Below are 25,734 nucleotides of genomic sequence, written 5' to 3'. Positions count from 1 at the left end.
CTAGCATCAGTCACTACTATAAAGAATGGTCTTTGAAAATCAGGTAGTGTTAGAACTGGTGCTTATGTTAAAGCATTCTTGAGTGTTGCAAAAGATTTATCTTGCTTTTCAGTCCAATTGAAATTTGTAGCTTTCTTAAGGAGTTTAGTCAAAGGATGAGCAATACAAGCAAAATTCTTGACGAACTTCCTATAATAACTATATAAGCCAAGAAAAGATCTAAGATCATGTATGTTTCTAGGCGTAGGCCAAGAAGCAATACACTCAATTTTCTTAGGATCTACACGAATCCCTTCAGCCGATACTATATGACCTAAGTATTCAATCTCCTCTTGAAAGAAAGAACTCTTGTCAGGATTGACATACAATTCATTTTCTCTTAAAAGGTTGAACACTTGTTCCAAGTGTTGTTCATGCTCTTGTCGATCCTTGCTAAAAACAAGAATGTCATCAAGGAACACTATAACAAAACTATGAAACTTAAGGAATATGCAATTCATCATACGGCTGAAAGTAGCTGGAGCATTGGTCAAACCAAATGGCATAACCAAAAACTCATAATGACCAGTTTGGGTTCTAAAAGCTGTCTTGAATATGTCAGATTGAGTCATACGAACTTGATGATACCCAGACTTTAGGTCAATCTTGCTAAAGATCTTTGATCCTCTAAGCTTATCAAGAAGATCATCTACCCTAGGAATAGGATATCTGTTCTTGACAGTAATCGTATTCAATGCACGATAGTCTACACACATTCGGTAAGTTCCGTTCTTCTTCTTAACAAGAAGTACTGGAGCTCCAAAAGGTGAACTACTAGGTCGAATAAGGCCTCTCTCTAGCAAGTCTTCTATTTGGCTTTGGATTAATTTTTGCTCTAAATTATTGACTCTATAGGGAGCTTTACAAGGCGGAGAATTTCCAGGCAATAAGTCAATACTATGATCCTCAGGCCTAGACTTAGGTAATCCTGGAGGCAGATCTTCCATGAAACAGTCACTAAATTGATAAGAAACGTGGTGCTCATGATAGATCAAGTGTGTGGAGGAGAGGGACTCACAAAATACAAGAAAGAACTCTTGCTTATTAAGTTGCTTATGCATACAAAGAAATGTTATAAAGGCATCTTATGTTATAAAGGAATCTTATTCTAGGAATTGATTGTGGAAGAGTAGAGAATTAATTCAATCATAAAAACCATTGCTTGTAAGCTTCAACTAAATCAAATCAATTGGAATTTAAACACTTAAACAAAATTAAAAATACTTAGCTCATAGACCATATTGGGTGCAATCTTCCCCCCTCTTGTGCGTGGCCTCTCCCCACACAAGAGTATTTCTTTATTAGCTTTCTTTTCCACCAAAATTAGGCCATAGCCCCCAAAATATACAAGATGTGCTTTTTAGAGAGCACGACACTCTTCTTTAACAAAAATAGAGTGTCAAATATAGGGACTAGGGTAAAGCCATAGGCTTTAATAAATTCCACATAAATAAATGTATCTTTCCTAAAGTTCAAAATGGAAAAATCATTTGATAAGGTTACAAGCTACTATGCTTGCCAAAAATGAAATGTGATGAACCAAGATATTTCTTCCAAAGTAAACTCTTCAATTTCCATAGTCTTCATCACCTGAAAATATAAGCCCAATTAATTATTAAATTAATCCCACAAATATTAAACAGGCACAAATCATCACCAACTCATGACTAGCAGGCGTAAGTATCCCAGGAATCACCCTGCCATACAAACCTAACTGAAATAATCATAGGTGGTCTCAAACATACGTCATATACCGCACGTATTAATATTTATAGTGGTATCACCCACGATATTAACCTAGCCGGCATGACGCAAGAGTAATCTAGGCGTCCCCAAATTACTCAAGAGGAGATAAATAATATTTTTCTAGAGGACTTAAAATATATTCTCATGACAGTAACTATCAAAAATTTGAGGAGAAGGACCTCCTCCTTTGAAAAGAACACATAGAATGACCAAGGGATTCTTCAAAATACTTAAACTAGGTAAAGAGAACTAGTTGTTTTGGCTCAATTCGATCTCGGGGGAGTTACTCATAAATATGTAAGCGTAGCACGATGGTTCAACAGAAGGAATTTTTAAAATCCTTTTTTAAAAAAAATTTTACATACAAAAGGGTGCCATTTAAAGGCGGCATTCACAGGTTAAATAGAGAAAGGGTATGTTTTATTCATAAAAAATTCACAGATAAGGGATTTTAAAAATCAGCCTTAAACGCACGTGATATAGAGGGTTTACTTATAGTGAACCCCCCGAGAATTCAATAAGCATTAAATTTTGGCTAAGCGCGTGACAATTGGCACAATGTAAAGAAGTAGTGAGAAGATATAAAGTGTGGCAAGGAGGGGATCAACAACCATTGGGTTAATTCTTCTTTATGTAGTCAACAACCATTGAGCTAATCCTTCTTTATGAAGCAAGGAGGGGATCAACAACCATTGGGATAATCCTTATTTATGTATTAAAAAACTTTAAGATTTTTCCCAATACAAGTAGCTATAGCTCTACAAAGAGCAAGAAAGTATGAGATCAAGCAAAACTTAGTGATGGCACTACGTAGATAAAGATGAGAAATTTTTCTTTGCTAGGTGAAGCTAGCTTGTCTAAGTACATGAAGATCTGTTGGATGTTAACCTTGTGGATGAAGCTAGTCTAATATTTGGATACTCCAACCAAAGCTACAAGAACATGGAAAGTGTGCTTCTTAGGGTAGTAAGAAGTTAAAACTACTAGGTGGTGCCAAACTACTGGTGGCAGCTGGACCATGCAGAACCTATAGAAACGATAATGGGGGAACATAGAGGACAATAGGAATGGAGCTTTTAGTGCTAGTGTCTCCAGAAATGAAAGGTGAATTTTAGGAAAGGCTTAAGCATCTACTACTAAGGCAAGCCCTACAGAGCAACATGTATGTAAGGTTTTTTTTGTTTTTTTCCATGGGTGCACATGCAAAGGCCCACATCTATAATACCCCAAAGTTTTTTCATGTGTTTTGGATGTGATGGGGTGGAGAGGATGCCCTATTGTCCTATATGACTATGTAAATGATGCATACTTTTACCTATGACCATGTATACATAGGCTTAGAGGGGATGGAGGTCGATGAGGTTGAGTGATGAATGCATGATACAGAGAGGTTGAATGCGTGGGAGTTGAAGAGAAAGGTGGGAATCACAAGGAGGGGTAAAAGCAGGTGACCGTACGATCTGCTTCCAGGCGAGAGATCCCATGGCGGGAGAGCAATATCGATGGCACGTGGTATACGTAGGAGATGCTCTATATATTGGCCGTTGTGTGGTGGTGTTTTTGTGGCTTTGCAAGCTTGCTGCAGCCTGCTGTCTCTGTGTGTTTCTCGGGCCGAGGAGTGTCTCCTTGTGCCTGCGAAAAAGAAAAGCAAAAGCCTGCAACACTGCATGTGCCGTGTTGTGCGTTGCATCATGGCTCCAGCTGCCCCCGGCCCTGCCTGCTGTCAGGCTTGTACCCATTTGTCCGGACATTGCGAGTTAAGAAAATGCCCAAAATCGGGAGAAAATCCAGAGAGGACAAATGACTTTTGCTTTACGTTAAGCTAAGCATGGCAATTCCATTTAGGGAGCCCCCCTTGCTGGCTGTTCACGTGCAACACAAAAGAAGGCAATTATGTGCATCATATCGTGGGGCCACACGACCAGTTCTCCGAGCTTGCCGTGATGGCCACTCAACCACCAACAGCCATCACTTTGTGCACATCTCAGGTGCGACGAATCAGTGTCCAGGAAACATTTTCGAGTGAACCTGACACGAATCCTTCTCACCATAGGTTGAAGAGGAAAGGGCAATTTTGAACAAGCATTTTCTTCATAGTTTCATCTAATTAGTGGTAATTTTTGAAATTTGGGAGGCGGTATTTTTCCTCCTCCCGTCAAGATGAGGCGGGTTTTTTAGAAGTTGAGCAAGCTCCAAGATGAAGCGAACCCATCTTTTCCCAAACCCTGCACCCAATCCAAACCACTAACCAACTAAGATGAAGCCCCCTATTCCCACCATTAATGTAAGGGCACATGAATGATAAACAAAGAGTATCCCATCGATTTGGTGTAAAAACTAATTGCAATATCACCATAAATAGAGGGCCACCCTTGGCGAGATCTAGCACCCTTGGAAATTATCACGCCCTTAATGAATTTAGCTTACATCCAATAACCATCATCACCCTTTGTTTAAGGGGAAGTTCCTACATGCCGTTTCGTTAAAGCAAGGCATTAAATACACAAGGTCTCACTTAAAGAATTCAAATCAGTGGCATCTTTTGAACTAAATTTGTCAAAGTTGAGATAAAGGAACTTCACTAGTTGAGTGCATTAAATGTAAGGAGAAAATCCCCCTATGGGAACTCCCTATTAGCATCGCTAAAGAGAAATCAAAGGATTATGCAAACTTAGTGCAAGAGCATAATGAAGATCTATAACAGCCAAAGATGAAGCCCTCACGATCATGGCAAATCTTTCTCTTAATGAGATAGATTATGATTGGGCTTTCTAGTCCTTTTTTTATGCATCAAGGTTTCTCTACCCAGGAAGTCCCTCAAAATCCCCCAAAATTTAAATAAAATATTTTTGGATGTTTTTTTTCTGTAAAGCCTCTATAAAAGGCTCACCTCATTTTTCATTTATCCCTACTTACAGCCAGGGGAGATGTCTATGGATAGATTGATGTGGACATTATATACGGTTAAGCTCTTATATCAAGCTTGATATGAGAGTTTTAGGTGTTGCCGTCATTGTGTTCTAAGAGCCCAAATCATTGCGGACATTATGTATGGTCAAGCTCTTATATCAAGCCTAATATAAGAGTTTTAGGTGTTGCCATCATTATGCTTTTTTGTACCATTGCAGTATAAAAGCCCAAATCATCATATTGAAGGTCTCTCTCTCTCTCTTAGATGACACCTCCTTCACTGCGAAGGGGGTTTTGTTAGATATTTTGAGTCTAGTAAGTGTCTAGTGGTGTGTGAACACTTAATGTGAACGCTTTAGGTGTGAACACCCTCTTATTAAGAGAACATAAGATAGGGCTTTGATGCCTATAAAGAGCATTGTATATGGTGGAAGTATTATCATAATACCAATCATTATTCATTGTTGTGTTGTGTAACAAAACCTCCTTCACTACGAAGGGGGTTTTGTTAGATATTTTGAGTCTAGTAAGTGTCTAGTGGTGTGTGAACACTTAATGTGTGTGAACGCTTTAGGTGTGAACACCCTCTTATTAAGAGAACATAAGATAGGGCCTTGATGCCTATAAAGAGCATTGTGAACACTGTAGGGCCTTGATGCCTATAAAGAGCATTGTATATGGTGGAAGTATTATCATAATACCAATCATTATTCATTGTTGTGTTGTGTAACAAAACCTCTTTCTCTTGTATGTGTTTTATTGCATCTCTCTCTCTCTCTCTCTCTCTCTCTCTCTCTCTCTCTCTCTCTCTCTCTCTCTCTCTCTCTTCCACACACATCCATGTCTATGGACCAAGTCACCTTAGCTTGATCTCTACATATTTCCTTTCACTTAGACTCTCTCATGGCTAAACCTATAGGGGAAATTTAATTACACAAAGTAAATAAACAAAAAGCAAGTTAAACAAGTAAGCTAAGTCTCACGAGGTGCTCCACCCTTAAAATAAAAGTCTACATTTTATTTCTTGTTTTTTTAATACTGATAAAGAAACCCATGGCTTTGCCACTAGACAAAGAGAACTCTTTAAAACTTACAAAAAGTGTGATTTATAACTCATTATATGATTAATGTAAAGCCATATATAGATTATAATGTTATATGATAAATCATATGAGTGAGTATCAATGTCGTTCACTTGCACAATGATATGTAAATTCAATTTATCATGGGCCAAGTTATACATTTATAGTTCATATTGCATTCTCACACAATGCATCATCAATTGAAAACATGTGTTATATGTAGTTAGGAGGACGATCATCATTAGAGTTTAATAAATGGACAATCCCCCTGCTACACCCTTCCTTATTTATCATCATCATCAAGGAACTTTTGTGGTGAAAGGTGCTTATGGCATATCTTCTAGCCTAGTTACCTCCAACTAACATAATACTCCTTATCATCCACCACCCTCACCAACTACCATCAATACTCCCTTCATCATTATGGTCTTTCCCCCCTAAAAATCACCTTGATTCTCTTCCTTTGTTAGACTCCTTCAAACTATTCTAATTTCATCCAACAAAGACCCCTTGCCCACAACCGATCCATTGCTGCTCCTCATATTAGTTTCTCCTTGTATTCCAATTTGATCCATTGTTTAGTGTCTATTTGACCATTGCCTTGGCTACCAATAGCATCTAAGAGCACTACTACTTTTAGGCATTGGCTTTTCAATCCAAATCCAAGATGCTACCCATGAACCCCTTGTTGTTGATGATTGGTTGTTGTTATCAAGACAAAAACACACTGCTCAATTATGACTTGTCAAAAAATTCTATTTTGAAGAGATAGAAAATAAGCACATACAACAATCGTTTATAGGGTTAGTGGTGATAATAATGCTAAGACACCCATACAAAAATAAAAGCATGTAATGCTTAAAACCACCAATGTTGTAAATAGTAATATGTATAAGGATCAATGGAAACATGTTTATAAATGTGTGTGTGTGTGTGTGTGTGTGAGAGAGAGAGAGAGAGAGAGAGAGAGAGAGAGAGAGAGAGAGAGAGAGAGAGAGAGAGAGAGAGAGAGAGATGTGTGTGTGTGTGTGTGTGAGAGAGAGAGAGAGAGAGAGAGAGAGAGAGAGAGAGAGATGATGATGTTGATGTGATGATATTATCGTCCGTGGGGGGGGGGAGAGAGAGAGAGAGAGAGAGAGAGAGAGAGAGAGAGCCCGACGATGACGACGAGACAATGATATTATCATCCATGGAGGCTGAATATATGGCATAAGTGATGACAGGTGGTGATATGAGTGTTGGGGTGGAGGGACATGTGAGGTCACAACAACCACTGCATTGGAGGGTATGTGTTGATGTAACTACCATGAGGCAAGAAATTACTCTCATCTGGTGATGAAGACCTCGATAATGAATGCTTCTAAGGCTGTCTTTTGATCTACTTGTGTGAGAAACTTTGTAATTGTGACGTTAAAGGTTCTACACTTTGTGGAGTTGGTTATGCCAGATTGGGAGTAGGGGAGAAACTTCGTAATTCTGATGTAATTGTTAAAGGTTCTACACTTCATGGAGCTAGTTATGCTAGATTGGGGGTAGGGGGAGCCCTTGAGGGCTAGTACATAAGATATACTAGAATATATTTAGAATCTTAATCTTATTATGTTTATATTATTATCATATAAAAATCTTTGGTCTAAGTATGTCAAGTTTTAGTCTCCTCTGACTATATTTATTATTATCATCATATTTGATTTTAAGGTATAAGATTTGGGCACACAAGTTAAATATAAGGACTTTAATTTTATTATCAATAACGATTCACAAGGAAAGGTAATATCCAAAAATATGTAAGACCCACAATGCCCCAGCCCACCCTCTCTACATCAACCTTTCATGGCCCCATTACTCTAATCATACAAACATCTCTCCATCTTCATGCATGTGTTGACAAGCCACCAATGCCACATGGCACATCACCACAATTTGCATGATAGTAACTTATAGATTACAATATATGGTATTGCCATGACTTAGTAATGGGAGGTGTAAGTTGCTACCTTTATTTTTATGCACTACAATTTGACCACCACTTCCATAGACAATGTAGAGAATATGTGATACATCATCCTCAAAATGAAAATACAACTTGAAAGTTGTGAATATAACAAGGATTGCCATGATAAGAGGCATGTCATACAACCATTTAGTACTGGAATGCATTATTACTTTAACTTTGCACTTAGTATATTCTCAATAATAGCAACTAAGCGTATGATATGCAACTAGGGGCATTGCATTTACTTGTATCATTCCTTTATTTTGCTAATGCTTATGTTGTGTTTATGAAAGATAGACTCATAATGATACAAAGGGCCTTTACATGTAAGACTTTGATGAGCACAAAAGAGAAAGATGAAGGGAGAATGTTGCTCCTTGAGTTTTTTTCTTCCATCAAGTTTCAAACAAATTGATGGACGCTCTTATGTGTGTAACCTTCATAAGAGAGAGATACTTTTTGTTGGAGCATAGATACTTTTTGTTGGAGCCTACAAGGGTGGCCTTTAAACAAAATTAAAGTCGTTGTTGTGTCACAACTGCTCAAAGGAATTTCAAGGCTAAGTTGATAATATGGACACATCGAGTGGGTCAATTTTGTAAAGTTATTAGAAAACGTTGCACTAAAACTAAGAATCCGTAACATTTTGAAACCATTGTGCTACCAAGAATCACAATAATTTTGTGATCAAAAAATTCTAGTGGATTGAATCACTAGGTTTCACTCAATTAAGTTAAGTGGGCTGCCCTTCAAGTGTATGTACAAATTCAGAAGCATCTATATGCCCTCAAGGAAAACGTAAGAAATGGTTGTGAGTGGATGGTGAGATGGCCCGGGAGGCAGGTGCAAGGACACAATATATGGTAATATGGAGTCCATGGTCATGGAGAAAAAGGCTTTTCCATAATGACTTGTTATTATTTTAATTTTTTGGTGTAGGCCAATGAAAGAAAACATAATGTAACGTCCACACAAGGTAAGAGGAAAACATGAATTTAATTGAAGCACAAAGGCAAAAACAAAAGCAAGAGTCAGGACTATCATGTGAGGCGCCAACCACGAGATTTAAAGAATAAATAAATAGAAATAAAAATCTATCTTTTTGCAACTGGGGAATTAAGGTTCAGATGAGATTATTTAAGGAGCATTTAAAAAAAGGAGCGATTATTATTTATTTGAAATAAAGTTTTCTTTTCACTCACATGCAGATGCACATTTTCAAAGAAAACCGTCCCTTCAAAACCGTCAAGTCTAAAGTTAAATATATTACATTTTACACTTTTATATAGGGCGCTCCAAGATACTCCCCATGTACACCCTTATGGAGATACTCCATGTGCGGCCCCCTCTTTTTTCTCTTTTTCTGAAAATATTGCGAGTTTGCAATTATAAATTGAGAGCAAAAGTTATTTCTTTCGAAAAGAAAAAAAAGCCCCTCGCCCCCCCCCCCCCCAGCCCAGAGATTGCATTAAAATTTGAGTGTAGAATTTCAAATCCAAGTTTTAAAACAAGTGTGCTCACAACTAATTAAATAATTTTATTAAAAGAATTCTCTAAAGAGTAAAGATTACCCATAACGAAGAAAACCCCTTGTGAGTATAGATATATATATAAGAGATGCACATACTTCAATAAAAACCTTTGGTCCCTAGGCAATTTTTAAAAGGCTCCCAAAAAACTACCATCACTACAAATAAGCTCGTGTTTGATGAGAGTGGTTAATTTCCATATTTATGTGTTTTTTTTATAGATGGATTTATAATTAACTCTGTGCTTTCGGTGCAAAACTATTATGGCTCCATCAGGTGGACCATCTGCGCATAGACACACAGCCAGAGAGTACCCATATGCACAACAGAGCCATCACAAGCTACAACTGACTTGCAGATCACAGTTCTCGAAAAGCTAATGCATGATGGGTGGGGTGTTGTGTGCGATTCCTCTGTGTCTTGTTGTTTGTGATTCCTGTCTCTCTCTCTCTCTCTCTCTCTCTCATTTACTCTCTTACTCTCTCTCCCCCCCCCTCTCTCTCTCTCACACACACACACACTCTCTCTTTTATGCATGATGGATGGTGTGTTGTATCCCCCCCTCTCTCACTCACCCACACTCACACTCACTCTCTCTCTCTCTCTCTCTCCCTGTCTCTCTCTCACTCACACTCTCTCTCTATGCATGATGGGTGGTGTATTGTATCCCCCCCTCTACACTCTCCCTCACACACACATTCTCTCTCTTACGCATGATGGGTGGTGTGTTGTATTTCTTTGTCTCTCCCTCTCTCTCTCTCTCTCACACACACACACACACACACTCTCTCTCTCTCTCTCTCTCTCACACACACACCCCCCCTTTTCACTATAATTCCCTTATAGTTTCACCCTATCTCCTCCTTCTTTTGAGAGTTCCTGCCTCTCCTTTACTAGCTTTGTAGGCTCTATCCTTGCCTTCACCCCTTCCCTTTGCCCTCCTCGCCTTTCTTCAACAAGTGTAGCTTGCTTTTGCAACAGCAACCATGGCCTTCCCTCCAAGCCCTAAGAGCCTTTTCCTAGCTCTAGGCGCTCTGTGCTTCCTGTCCCAGCTTCACTTCACCCTTGCAGCTCTCTACAAGGTTGCAGACATCAACGGCAAATGGGGTGTGGAGAATTACTTCCAAGCTGGGGACTCTCTCTGTAATGCTGAAATTGCAAACTGATTTAATTCTTTTTAATTGTTAGCTCAGAAGCAAGGAGAGTTGCTGTGCGTAGCAATTAAGCTCCAAATAATACACTTCATTTTTGAGAATTTTCCCTGCATGTGTGTGTGTGTGTTAATTAAGCTCCAAATGTAATTCATTTTTTGAGAAATTTCCCTGCATGCTGCGCGAGCGCGCGCGTGTGTGGGTGGTTGTTGGAGGCTTATGGCTAACACAGTTTTGTGTTTTGTTGCAGCTTTCTCTCACCACACAGAGACCGGTGAGGTGCACGAGGTGAGCTGGAAGGAGTACAAGGCGTGCCACACACGCAACCCGATGAAGACATACAAGAGAGGCAACAATGTGGCTGAGCTTGGGGGGAAGTCTACTTACTACTTCATAAGCGGAGACAAGGCACTGTGCAAGAGCGGGCGGAAGCTGATGGTGGTGGTGCTAGCGAGTTCACCTGGCCCAGCGGCCTCACCTCCAGCGACAGTAGCAGCCCCACCACCGGCGACAACACCCTCCACCACTCCTGCGACGCCACCTCCTGCCGCCACGCCCCCACCCGCCACGCCTCCACCCGCTACGCCCCCACCCGCTACGCCTCCACCCGCTACGCCTCCTCCCGCCACCACTCCTGCAACGCCTCCGCCAGCGACGCCTACGCCCGCGACGCCTCCTCCCGCCACCACCCCTGCTCCAGCAAGTAGCCCTATATCCAGCTCCCCTGCTCCAGCATCTACCCCTACTGCAGCCAGCCCCCCAAGTCCCCCCCCTTCAGCCCCCACCCCCACACATGCTGCCCCTGCACCCACTCCCCCCAGTGCAGCACCGTCCCTTCCCAATCTGCTCACTTGGTCCGTCACTGTGGTTGTCCTCTCCACTTGCCTTACACTTCTTGCCTAGGTAACAGACCTCCCACATTTGCCTCTGCAAATCCCCCCCCCCCCCCCGCCCCACACACACACACACAAAATCGATCCCCATCCTACCCCTATTGCACATTATATCATACCCCTACAAAACACCCACACACACACCCACACTACCTCTCTACTATTCACCCTCATTTTATCTGGCTCCTGATCAGTTGCACCCCTTGCTGCCATATCTAACCATTCTTTCCTTCGCAATTCTTTCATACCTGCCCCTCCTGTCGCGCCCCCCTCTCTGTCTCTCTCTTTCTCTCTCTCTCTCTCTCTCTCTCTCTACCCCCCTTCCGCTCCTTTGTTATTCATTTTTTAGAGTCCTTTTTGTACACTCGTGTGGCCCTCTCAGGCCTTCTCGGTTTTTGTATGCGTTCTTAGAATAACAGTTTGCCGATGTTGTTTACCAATCTCATTAATGCGCATGCAAGTTTCTATGTAATTATTGTCATTTTTACGGCTTGAGAAGGCGTTTGAAAAAAAAAATTGCCCCTAGCCATCTTTTTTTTCTTCTTTTAAAAAATAATAATCTAAGAGACATAACCCACGCCACCCCATCTAGTGGCGTTGGGAGGGGGGAGATTCGAACTCGCCCCATCCTTGGCTAGAGTGTTCTCGCCACTAGCCAATATGATCTACACCCACCCTCCGTAGCCCCCCAAAATTTGAGCTATTTAGTAGAGGATAATTTTTTAGGGCAACATCAAAGCGCAAACTAGGGTTTTGGTTAAAAGGAAGGTCTTAGTTGCATATGGATTCCTTGTTAGACAAAAATGTTGACTTGCGAAAAAAAAAACTAAAAGAACACAATTTTGAAAGCAACTTGGTTCTACTATGTTTTTCCTCTTTAGATGGATTAGAGGCCTCTACTAAATAAAGAAAGGAGACAGACCATCTACTTATAGGGAGATGGGTTTCTCTAAAGTTGTCTTCGTAGAGCCACCAACCCTTTTGGTATCCTTTTGGGACAACACACTTTCACTTATATAGTTTTTCCTTTTAAAGGTACTTTCTCTTTTTGTATGTAGGCCACCTTATAGGCATTCCACTATTTTCAAAAAGGGAACCACATTTAAAAACTACATTAGGGGTACTCACATGGTTGATATTTAATTCACATAGAGAGAGAGAGAGAGAGAGAATTAGAATTTGGGTTCATTTAAAGGGACTTACTATATGTAGTCATCATTGATTGATGCCCTCCTTGTGCTAGTACTCTTGTTATGCGTTCTTGTTTCGCAAGTAAGCTACTATGGTTAAATTTCTCCAAAAATATGGTTATTTTCTTGTTATGTTCTTGTTTCACAAGTAAGCTACTATGTTTAAATTTCTCCAAAAATATGTTTATTTTCTTGTTTTTTTGAAGACATTTGTTTTAAAGATGACGAGGTATAGTCGAAACAAAAGCCTTTGATTCAAGGCAAGTAAAGATTAAGAAGGTAAGAGTGGAAATGTGCCATCAAAACCTTGCTTTGGGGTGGGTTTAAGGAGAGGAAATTCTTCTCTACACAAAAATATACAAAGGGCAATTATAAAGTATGCCAACCAAAAAAGTAGGAAGCAGGAAAAAAGTTGCATATGAAAGTTCATGATCAAACCAATGGAGGTCAAACAAGGTTGATCAAAGAAAATGTGTAGATTGCATTCAATTGAATGGAACTATTAGTACAAAAGACTACAAAAGATGAAGTTTGATAATAAGGGAGACGTAGAAGATTTTTTTTAGTTATGAGTAAATTCTTTGAGTCCATGCTAGAAGCTCAATGGGCTTCATATTCTATAACGTGTTACATGGTAAGACCTTCTCTAGTTTATAGTTATGTGAATACCTTTCTTAATCTATCTATGGCATAGTGAAACTACTTGGGAATGCAACACATCTTAGAGGTGCCATGGTCCATAACTCGAGGAGGAGGTGGGGAGGGAGAGGTGGGTCATAGTGCATGGAGGAGTTTTTTTTCAAAATTGAAGGACGTATACATGGAAGAGGAGTTGTTTAATGTAATTAATTTATGTAAATTTAAAGAGCGGAGTTTTGAATTTAAAATCCAAACATGTGGGGTAAATTTTTGTGTTAAAAAAATAAAAAAATGAGAACAAAGTGATATTTGAAATACAAGCATGCACGCATGTGCTTTATTTATGGAGTGATCCCAACGGTTGTCCATGCTTTGCAAGCTAAGAGAGTTTGGGCATTTGGTCACAACACAACATAGACATATCCCATTGAAAAGCTTGGTGCAATTCTCAAAGAATAACAACTTATGGAGGTGGGATACACAATATTAATCTCATGAAATAATTATTTGAATGGTGGTACAAGAGATTAGGTCTCAATAGAAAACGATAAAGTCCTTGTTTGATACTTGACGAATCACAAGCCATAAATAGAGTGGGTACTTAGTGAAAAAAAAAATGCTATGACAATTGAATAGCTAGACAAAACCATGCAAAGTGGTTCAGAACTTATGCAAGTCTTGGTAGAGTGGTTGATGGATCACAAGCCGTAAATAGTGGGATACACAAGAGGTCATGCCAAGACAATTGAATACCTAGGGAAAGTGGTTGATAAGACTTGGTAGAAAATGGAAGTGCAAGAAGTGTAGGGAGAAATCCCTCTATTCATGTAATTTAGGGTTACGGAAGTTATATATTCAAAGGTGTCTTTATATTATTTTTTGATATAAATTCACTTTTCTTATTTCATTATTTTATTGATTTTCTCAATCTCCATATTTTTTTAATATAAATTCACTTTTCTTGTCTCATTATTTTATTGATTTTCTCAATCTCCATTTCTCCTACGTTACAAATGCATCCTTAAATTATATTCTTAAATATAATCATATTCTTCATCATTTTCTTTCTCAATCTTACTTTCTCTTTTTTTGTTCGTTCAATTCCTTCAATTGTTTTCTAAGGCGTATATCATCCGACTAAGGTTTGATGAGAGATACATCATGTAACGAACGATGACATTGAGTTTGATTAGAATCACCATCAAGGACCTTCTCCCATCTATTCTCCAAAACCACTTCACAAGAAAAAAGGTTGAGAGCATGCACATTTATTTTGCACGATATCATAAAGTACTCAAACTCCGGTGTCTTGCAGGTAAAATTTTTAAGGTTTCTCGAAGAGATTATATAAGATCTCTATAGGTCCTCCCTTAGTAGGTACTTTATAGAAGGTTAGGTGGATTCACCTAATTTATGGTCAGCCCTAGAATTGCTCACCATCTAAAAAATAGTTGACAAGGTGTGATAGCTTGTTCTCATAGTGGTCTCAAAGAAAATGTGTAGATTGCATTCAATTGAATGGAACTACATCATGTACAACGATGACATTGAGTTTGATTAGAATCATCATCAAGGACCTTCTCCCATCTATTCTCCAAAACCACTTCACAAGAAAAAAGGTTGAGAGCATGCACAGTTATTTTGCAAGATATCACAAAGTACCCAAACTCTAGTGTCTTGCACAGCAGGTAAAATTTTTAGGGTTTCTCGAAGAGATTATATAAGATCTCTATAGGTCCTCCCTTAGAAGGTACTTTATAGAAGGTTAGGTGGATTCACCTAATTTATGGTCAGCCCGAGAATCGCTCACCATCTAGAAAATAGTTGACAAGGTGTGATAGCTTGTTCTCATAGTGGTCTCAAAGAAAATGTGTAGATTGCATTCAATTGAATGGAACTATTACTACAAAAGATGAAGTTTGATGAGGGAGATGTAGAAGATTTTTTTTAGTTATGAGTAAATTCTTTGAGTCCATGCTAGAAGCTCAATGGGCTTCATATTCTATAACGTCTACTTGGGAATGCAACACATCTTAGAGGCGCATGGTCAATAACTCGAGGAGGAGGTGGGGAGGGAGAGGTGGGTCTCACAGTGCATGGAGGAGTTTTTTTTCAAAATTGAAGGACATATACATGGAAGAGGAGTTGTTTAATGTAATTAATTTATGTAAATTTAAAGAGCGGAGTTTTAAATTTAAAATCCAAACTTGTGGGGTAAATTTTTATGTTAAAAAAATAAAAAAACGAGAACAAAGTGATATTTGAAATACAAGCATGCACGCATGTGCTTTGTTTATGGAGTGACCCCAACGGTTGTCCATGCTTTGCAAGCTAAGAGAGTTTGGGCATTTGGTCACAACACAACATAGACATATCCCATTGGAAAGCTTGGTGCAATTTTCAAAGAATAACAACTTATGGAGGTGGAGTACACAATATTAATCTCATGAAATAATTATTTGAATGGTGGTACAAGAGATTAGGTCTCAATAGAAAATGATAAAGTCCTTGTTTGATACTTGACGAATCACAAGCCATAAATAGAGTGGGTAGTTAGTGAAAAAAAAATGCTATGACAATTGAATAGGTAGACAAAACCATGCAAAGTGGTTGAGAACTTATGCAAGTCTTGGTAGAGTGGTTGATGGTTCTTAAGCCGTAAATAGTGGGATACACAAGAAGTCATGCCATGACAATTGAATACCTAGGGAAAGTGGTTGATAAGACTTGGTAGAAAATGGAAGTGCAAGAAATGTAGGGAGAAATCCCTCTATTAATGTAATTTAGGGTTACGGAAGTTATATATTCCAAGGTGTCTTTATATTATTTTTTGATATAAATTCACTTTTCTTATTTCATTATTTTATTGATTTTCTCAATCTCCATATTTTTTTATATAAATTCACTTTTCTTGTCTCATTATTTTATTGATTTTCTCAATCTCCATTTCTCCTAGGTTACAAATGCATCCTTAAATTATATTCTTAAATATATTCATATTCTTCATCATTTTCTTTCTCAATCTTACTTTCTCTTTTTTTGTTCGTTCACTTCCTTCAATTGTTTTCAAAGGCGTATATCATCCTACTAAGGTTTGATGAGAGATACATCATGTAACGACGATGACATTGAGTTTGATTAGAATCATCATCAAGGACCTTCTCCCATCTATTCTCCAAAACCACTTCACAAGAAAAAAGGTTGAGAGCATGCACATTTATTTTGCAAGATATCATAAAGTACCCAAACTCTGGTGTCTTGCAGGTAAAATTTTTAAGGTTTCTCGAAGAGATTATATAAGATCTCTATAGGTCCTCCCTTAGTAGGTACTTTATAGAAGGTTAGGTGGAGTCACCTAATTTATGGTCAGTCCTAGAATTGCTCACCATCTAAAAAATAGTTGACAAGGTGTGATAGCTTGTTCTCATAGTGGTCTCAAAGAAAATGTGTAGATTGCATTCAATTGAATGGAATAGTATTACTACAAAAGATCAAGTTTGATGAGGGAGACGTATGAGTAAATTCTTTGAGTCCATGCTAGAAGCTCAATGGGCTTCATATTCTATAACGTGTTACATGGTAAGACCTTCTCTAGTTTATAGTTATGTGAGCACCTTTATTAATCTATTTATGGCATAGTGAAACTACTTGGGAATGCAACACATCTTAGAGGCGCATGGTCCATAACTCGAGGAGGAGGTGGGGAGGGACAGGTGGGTCACAGTGCATGGAGGAATTTTTTTTTTCAAAATTGAAGGACGTATACATGGCAGAGGAGTTGTTTAATGTAATTAATTTATGTAAATTTAAAGAGCGGAGTTTTGAATTTAAAATCCAAACATGTGGGGTAAATTTTTGTGTTAAAAAAATAAAAAAATGAGAACAAAGTGATATTTGAAATACAAGCATGCATGCATGTGCTATATTTATGGAGTGACCCAACGGTTGTCCATGCTTTGCAAGCTAAGAGAGTTTGGGCATTTGGTCACAACACAACATAGACATATCCCATTGGAAAGCTTGGTGCAATTTTCAAAGAATAACAACTTATGGAGGTGGGATACACAATATTAATCTCATGAAATAATTATTTGAATGGTGGTACAAGAGATTAGGTCTCAATAGAAAACAATAAAGTCCTTGTTTGATACTTGACGAATCACAAGCCATAAATAGAGTGGGTACTTAGTGGAAAAAAAATGCTATGACAATTGAATAGCTAGAACAAACCATGCAAAGTGGTTGAGAACTTATGCAAGTCTTGGTAGAGTGGTTGATGGATCACAAGCCGTAAATAGTGGCATACACAAGAAGTCATGCCATGACAATTGAATACCTAGGGAAAGTGGTTGATAAGACTTGGTAGAAAATGGAAGTGCAAGAAGTGTAAGGAGAAATCCCTCTATTCATGTAATTTAGGGTTACGGAAGTTATATATTCAAAGGTGTCTTTATATTATTTTTTGATATAAATTCACTTTTCTTATTTCATTATTTTATTGATTTTCTCAATCTCCATATTTTTTTTATATAAATTCACTTTTCTTGTCTCATTATTTTATTGATTTTCTCAATCTCCATTTCTCCTAGGTTACAAATGTATCCTTAAATTATATTCTTAAATATATTCATATTCTTCATCATTTTCTTTCTCAATCTTACTTTTTTTTTTTTGTTTGTTCACTTCCTTCAATTGTTTTCTAAGGCGTATATCATCCTACTAAGGTTTGATGAGAGATACATCATGTAACGACGATGACATTGAGTTTGATTAGAATCATCATCAAGGAAAAAAGGTTGAGAGCATGCACATTTATTTTGCAAGATATCATAAAGTACCCAAACTCTGGTGTCTTGCAGGTAAAATATTTAAGATCTCTATAGGTCCTCCCTTAGTAGGTACTTTATAGAAGGTAGGTGGATTCACCTAATTTATGGTCATCCCTAGAATTGCTCACCATTTAAAAATAGTTGACAAGGTGTGATAGCTTGTTCTCATAGTGGTCTCAAAGAAAATGTGTAGATTGCATTCAATTGAATGGAACTATTACTACAAAAGATGAAGTTCGATGAGGGAGACGTATGAGTAAATTCTTTGAGTCCATGCTAGAAGCTCAATGGGCTTCATATTCTATAACGTGTTACATGGTAAGACCTTCTCTAGTTTATAGTTATGTGAGCACCTTTCTTAATCTATCTATGGCATAGTGAAACTACTTGGGAATGCAACACATCTTAGAGGCGCATGGTCCATAACTGGAGGAGGAGGTCGGGAGGGAGAGGTGGGTCTCACAGTGCATGGAGGAGTTTTTTTTCAAAATTGAAGGACGTATACATGGAAGAGGAGTTGTTTAATGTAATTAATTTATGTAAATTTAAAGAGCGGAGTTTTGAATTTAAAATCCAAACATGTGGGGTAAATTTTTGTGTTAAAAAAATAAAAAATTGAGAACAAAGTGATATTTGAAATACAAGCATGCACGCATGTGCTTTATTTATGGAGTGACCCCAACGGTTGTCAATGCTTTGCAAGCTAAGAGAGTTTGGGCATTTGGTCACAACACAACATAGACATATCCCATTGGAAAGCTTGGTGCAATTTTCAAAGAATAACAACTTATGGAGGTGGGATACACAATATTAATCTCATGAAATAATTATTTGAATGGTGGTACAAGATATTAGGTCTCAATAGAAAACGATAAAGTCCTTGTTTGATACTTGACGAATAACAAGCCATAAATAGAGTGGGTACTTAGTGAAAAAAAAATGCTATGACAATTGAATAGCTAGACAAAACCATGCAAAGTGGTTCAGAACTTATGCAAGTCTTGGTAGAGTGGTTGATGGATCACAAGCCGTAAATAGTGGCATACACAAGAAGTCATGCCATGATAATTGAATACCTAGGGAAAGTGGTTGTGATAAGACTTGGTAGAAAATGGAAGTGCAAGAAGTGTAGGGAGAAATCCCTCTATTCATGTAATTTAGGGTTACAGAAGTTATATATTCCAAGGTGTCTTTATATTATTTTTTGATATAAATTCACTTTTCTTATTTCATTATTTTATTGATTTTCTCAATCTCCATATTTTTTTATATAAATTCACTTTTCTTGTCTCATTATTTTATTGATTTTCTCAATCTCCATTTCTCCTAGGTTACAAATGCATCCTTAAATTATATTCTTAAATATATTCATATTCTTCATCATTTTCTTTCTCAAGCTTACTTTCTCTTTTTTTGTTCGTTCACTTCCTTCAATTGTTTTCTAAGGCGTATATCATCCTACTAAGGTTTGATGAGAGATACATCATGTAACGACGATGACATTGAGTTTGATTAGAATCATCATCAAGCCTTCTCCCATCTATTCTCCAAAACCACTTCACAAGAAAAAAGGTTGAGAGCATGCACAGTTATTTTGCAAGATATCACAAAGTACCCAAACTCTAGTGTCTTGCAGCAGGTAAAATTTTTTAAGGTTTCTCGAAGAGATTATATAAGATCTCTATAGGTCCTCCCTTAGTAGGTACTTTATAGAAGGTTAGGTGGATTCACCTAATTTATGGTCAGCCCTAGAATCGCTCACCATCTAGAAAATAGTTGACAAGGTGTGATAGCTTGTTCTCATAGTGGTCTCAAAGAAAATGTGTAGATTGCATTCAATTGAATGGAACTATTACTACAAAAGATGAAGTTTGATGAGGGAGACGTAGAAGATTTTTTTTAGTTATCAGTAAATTCTTTGAGTCCATGATAGAAGCTCAATGGGCTTCATATTCTATAACGTGTTACATGGTAAGACCTTCTCTAGTTTATAGTTATGTGAGCACCTTTCTTAATCTATCTATGGCATAGTGAAACTACTTGGGAATGCAACACATCTTAGAGGCGCATGGTCCATAACTCGAGGAGGAGGTGGGGAGGGAGAGGTGGGTCACAGTGTATGGAGAAGTTTTTTTTCAAAATTGAAGGACGTATACATGGAAGAGGAGTTGTTTAATGTAATTAATTTATGTAAATTTAAAGAGCGGAGTTTTGAATTTAAAATCCAAACTTGTGGGGCAAATTTTTATGTTAAAAAAATAAAAAAATGAGAACAAAGTGATATTTGAAATACAAGCATGCACGCATGTGCTTTGTTTATGGAGTGACCCCAACGGTTGTCCATGCTTTGCAAGCTAAGAGAGTTTGGGCATTTGGTCACAACACAACATAGACATATCCCATTGGAAAGCTTGGTGCAATTTTCAAAGAATAACAGCTTATGGAGGTGGAGTACACAATATTAATGTCATGAAATAATTATTTGAATGGTGGTACAAGAGATTAGGTCTCAATAGAAAACCATAAAGTCCTTGTTTGATACTTGACGAATCACAAGCCATAAATAGAGTGGGTACTTAGTGAAAAAAAAATGCTATGACAATTGAATAGCTAGACAAAACCATGCAAAGTGGTTGAGAACTTATGCAAGTCTTGGTAGAGTGGTTGATGGATCACAAGCCGTAAATAGTGGGATACACAAGAAGTCATGCCATGACAATTGAATACCTAGGGAAAGTGGTTGATAAGACTTGGTAGAAAATGGAAGTGCAAGAAGTGTAGGGAGAAATCCCTCTATTCATGTAATTTAGGGTTACGGAAGTTATATATTCCAAGGTGTCTTGATATTATTTTTTGATATAAATTCACTTTTCTTATTTCATTATTTTATTGATTTTCTCAATCTCCATATTTTTTAATATAAATTCACTTTTCTTGTCTCATTATTTTATTGATTTTCTCAATCTCCATTTCTCCTAGGTTACAAATGCATCCTTAAATTATATTCTTAAATATATTCATATTCTTCATCATTTTCTTTCTCAATCTTACTTTCTCTTTTTTTGTTCGTTCACTTCCTTCAATCGTTTTCTAAGGCGTTTATCATCCTACTAAGGTTTGATGAGAGATACATCATGTAACGACGATGACATTGAGTTTGATTAGAATCATCATCAAGGACCTTCTCCCATCTATTCTCCAAAACCACTTCACAAGAAAAAAGGTTGAGAGCATGCACATTTATTTTGCAAGATATCATAAAGTACCCAAACTCTGGTGTCTTGCAAGTAAAATTTTTAAGGTTTCTCAAAGAGATTATATAAGATCTCTATAGGTGCTCCCTTAGTAGGTACTTTATAGAAGGTTAGGTGGATTCACCTAATTTATGGTCAGCCCTAGAATTGCTCACCATCTAAAAAAAAGTTGACAAGGTGTGATAGCTTGTTCTCATAGTGGTCTCAAAGAAAATGTGTAGATTGCATTCAATTGAATGGAACTATTACTACAAAAGATGAAGTTTGATGAGGGAGACGTATGAGTAAATTCTTTGAGTCCATGCTAGAAGCTCAATGGGCTTCATATTCTATAACGTGTTACATGGGTAGACCTTCTCTAGTTTATAGTTATGTGAGCACCTTTCTTAGTCTATCTATGGCATAGTGAAACTACTTGGGAATGCAACACATCTTAGAGGCGCATGGTCCATAACGCGAGGGGAGGTGGGGAGGGAGAGGTGGGTCACAGTACATGGAGGAGTTTTTTTTCAAAATTGAAGGACGTATACATGGAAGAGGAGTTGTTTAATGTAATTAATTTATTTAAATTTAAAGAGCGGAGTTTTGAATTTAAAATCCAAACATGTGGGGCAAATTTTTGTGTTAAAAAAATAAAAAATTGAGAACAAAGTGATATTTGAAATACAAGCATGCACGCATGTGCTTTGTTTATGGAGTGACCCCAACGGTTGTCCATGCTTTGCAAGCTAAGAGAGTTTGGGCATTTGGTCACAACACAACATAGACATATCCCATTGGAAAGCTTGGTGCAATTTTCAAAGAATAACAACTTATGGAGGTGAGATACACAATATTAATCTCATCAAATAATTATTTGAATGGTGGTACAAGAGATTAGGTCTCAATAGAAAACGATAAAGTCCTTGTTTGATACTTGACGAATCACAGGCCATAAATAGAGTGGGTACTTAGTGAAAAAAAAATGCTATGACAATTGAATAGCTAGACAAAACCATGCAAAGTGGTTGAGAACTTATGCAAGTCTTGGTAGAGTGGTTGATGGATCACAAGCCATAAATAGTGGGATACACAAGAAGTCATGCCATGAAAATTGAATACCTAGGGAAAGTGGTTGATAAGACTTGGTAGAAAATGGAAGTGCAAGAAGTGTAGGGAGAAATCCCTCTATTCATGTAATTTAGGGTTACAGAAGTTATATATTCAAAGGTGTCTTTATATTATTTTTTGATATAAATTCACTTTTCTTATTTCATTATTTTATTGATTTTCTCAATCTCCATATTTTTAAATATAAATTCACTTTTCTTGTCTCATTATTTTATTGATTTTCTCAATCTCCATTTCTCGTAGGTTACAAATGCATCCTTAAATTATATTCTTAAATATATTCATATTCTTCATCATTTTCTTTCTCAATCTTACTTTCTCTTTTTTTGTTCGTTCACTTCCTTCAATTGTTTTCTAAGGCGTATATTATCCTAGTAAGGTTTGGTGAGAGATACATCATGTAACGACGATGACATTGAGTTTGATTAGAATCATCATCAAGGACCTTCTCCCATCTATTCTCCAAAACCACTTCACAAGAAAAAAGGTTGAGAGCATGCACATTTATTTTGCAAGATATCATAAAGTACCCAAACTTTGGTGTCTTGCAGGTAAAATTTTTAAGGTTTCTCGAAGAGATTATATACGATCTCTATAGGTCCTCCCTTAGTAGGTACTTTATAGAAGGTTAGGTGGATTCACCTAATTTATGGTAAGCCCTAGAATTGCCCACCATCTAAAAAAAAGTTGACAAGGTGTGATAGCTTGTTCTCATAGTGGTCTCAAAGAAAATGTGTAGATTGCATTCAATTGAATGGAACTATTACTACAAAAGATGAAGTTCGATGAGGGAGACGTATGAGTAAATTCTTTGAGTCCATGCTAGAAGCTCAATGGGCTTCATATTCTATAACGTGTTACATGGTAAGACCTTCTCTAGTTTATAGTTATGTGAGCACCTTTCTTAATCTATCTATGGCATAGTGAAACTACTTGGGAATGCAACACACCTTAGAGGCGCATGGTCCATAACGCGAGGGGAGGTGGGGAGGGAGAGGTGGGTCACAGTGCATGGAGGAGTTTTTTTTCAAAATTGAAGGACGTATACATGGAAGAGGAGTTGTTTAATGTAATTAATTTATGTAAATTTAAAGAGCGGAGTTTTGAATTTAAAATCCAAACATGTGGGGCAAATTTTTGTGTTAAGAAAATAAAAAAATGAGAACAAAGTGATATTTGAAATACAAGCATGCACGCACGTGCTTTGTTTATGGAGTGACCCCAACGGTTGTCCATGCTTTGCAAGCTAAGAGAGTTTGGGCATTTGGTCACAACACAACATAGACATATCCCATTGGAAAGCTTGGTGTAATTTTCAAAGAATAACAACTTATGGAGGTGAGATACACAATATTAATCTCATGAAATAATTATTTGAATGGTGGTACAAGAGATTAGGTCTCAATAGAAAACGATAAAGTCCTTGTTTGATACTTGACGAATCACAAGCCATAAATAGAGTGGGTACTTAGTGAAAAAAAAATGCTATGACAATTGAATAGCTAGACAAAACCATGCAAAGTGGTTGAGAACTTATGCAAGTCTTGGTAGAGTGGTTGATGGATCACAAGCCGTAAATAGTGGGATACACAAGAAGTCATGCCATGAAAATTGAATAGTGGGATACACAAGAAGTCATGCCATGACAATTGAATACCTAGGGAAAGTGGTTGATAAGACTTGGTAGAAAATGGAAGTGCAAGAAGTGTAGGGAGAAATCCCTCTATTCATGTAATTTAGGGTTACGGAAGTTATATATTCAAAGGTGTCTTTATATTATTTTTTGATATAAATTCACTTTTCTTATTTCATTATTTTATTGATTTTCTCAATCTCCATATTTTTTTATATAAATTCACTTTTCTTGTTTCATTATTTTATTGATTTTCTCAATCTCCATTTCTCCTAGGTTACAAATGCATCCTTAAATTATATTCTTAAATATATTCATATTCTTCATAATTTTCTTTCTCAATCTTACTTTCTCTTTTTTTGTTCGTTCACTTCCTTTAATTGTTTTCTAAGGCGTATATCATCCTACTAAGGCTTGATGAGAGATACATCATGTAACGACGATGACATTGAGTTTGATTAGAATCATCATCAAGGACCTTCTCCCATCTATTCTCCAAAACCGCTTCACAAGAAAAAAGGTTGAGAGCATGCACATTTATTTTGCAAGATATCATAAAGTACCCAAACTCTGGTGTCTTGCAAGTAAAATTTCTCGAAGAGATTATATAAGATCTCTATAGGTCCTCCCTTAGTAGGTACTTTATAGAAGGTTAGGTGGATTCACCTAATTTATGGTCAGCCCTAGAATTGCTCACCATCTAAAAAATAGTTGACAAGGTGTGATAGCTTGTTCTCATAGTGGTCTCAAAGAAAATGTGTAGATTGCATTCAATTGAATGGAACTATTACTACAAAAGATGAAGTTTGATGAGGGAGACGTATGAGTAAATTCTTTGAGTCCATGCTAGAAGCTCAATGGGCTTCATATTCTATAACGTGTTACATGGTAAGACCTTCTCTAGTTTATAGTTATGTGAGCACCTTTCTTAATCTATCTATGGCATAGTAAAACTACTTGGGAATGCAACACATCTTAGAGGCGCATGGTCCATAACGCGAGGGGAGGTGGGGAGGGAGAGGTGGGTCACAGTGCATGGAGGAGTTTCTTTTCAAAATTGAAGGACGTATACATGGAAGAGGAGTTGTTTAATGTAATTAATTTATGTAAATTTAAAGAGCGGAGTTTTGAATTTAAAATCCAAACATGTGGGGCAATTTTTTGTGTTAAAAAAATGAGAACAAAGTGATATTTGCAATACAAGCATGCACGCATGTGCTTTGTTTATGGAGTGACCCCAACGGTTGTCCATGCTTTGCAAGCTAAGAGAGTTTGGGCATTTGGTCACAACACAACATAGACATATCCCATTGGAAAGCTTGGTGCAATTTTCAAAGAATAACAACTTATGGAGGTGAGATACACAATATTAATCTCATGAAATAATTATTTGAATGGTGGTACAAGAGATTAGGTCTCAATAGAAAACGATAAAGTCCTTGTTTGATACTTGACGAATCACAAGCCATAAATAGAGTGGGTACTTAGTGAAGAAAAAATGCTATGACAATTGAATAGCTAGACAAAACCATGCAAAGTGGTTGAGAACTTATGCAAGTCTTGGTAGAGTGGTTGATGGATCACAAGCCGTAAATAGTGGGATACACAAGAAGTCATGCCATGACAATTGAATACCTAGGGAAAGTGGTTGATAAGACTTGGTGGAAAATGGAAGTGCAAGAAGTGTAGGGAGAAATCCCTCTATTCATGTAATTGATGGTTACGGAAGTTAT

The 25,734-nt window shown here is 37.4% G+C and overlaps 1 protein-coding gene across 1 annotated transcript; it reads left to right on the top strand.

Annotated features, from left to right (window-relative positions):
- The first annotated feature begins 10,064 nt into the window (after positions 1-10,064).
- Positions 10,065-11,818, top strand: LOC147610093 (uncharacterized). Its single transcript, XM_086786707.1, has 2 exons — positions 10,065-10,445; positions 10,704-11,818. Exons 1-2 carry the CDS (start codon positions 10,289-10,291, stop codon positions 11,354-11,356), a joined length of 810 nt encoding a protein of 269 aa, XP_086642833.1. The 5' UTR covers positions 10,065-10,288; the 3' UTR covers positions 11,357-11,818.
- Positions 11,819-25,734: the final 13,916 nt, after the last annotated feature.

This window comes from Cibotium barometz, chromosome 50 (genome assembly GCF_041138505.1).
Source record: "Cibotium barometz isolate CiBa-2024 chromosome 50, ASM4113850v1, whole genome shotgun sequence".
NCBI classification, from domain to species: domain Eukaryota; kingdom Viridiplantae; phylum Streptophyta; class Polypodiopsida; order Cyatheales; family Cibotiaceae; genus Cibotium; species Cibotium barometz.
The sequence above is the reverse complement of the archived record's forward strand: the minus strand, read 5'-3'. Positions and strand labels throughout refer to the sequence as shown.

Coding starts and splice junctions, on each gene's coding strand:
- LOC147610093 (XM_086786707.1), top strand. CDS start 10,289: ATGGCCTTCCCTCCAAGCCCTAAGAGCCTTTTCCTAGCTCTAGGCGCT. Junction 10,446..10,703: donor CCAAGCTGGGGACTCTCTCT/GTAATGCTGAAA, acceptor GTTTTGTTGCAG/CTTTCTCTCACCACACAGAG.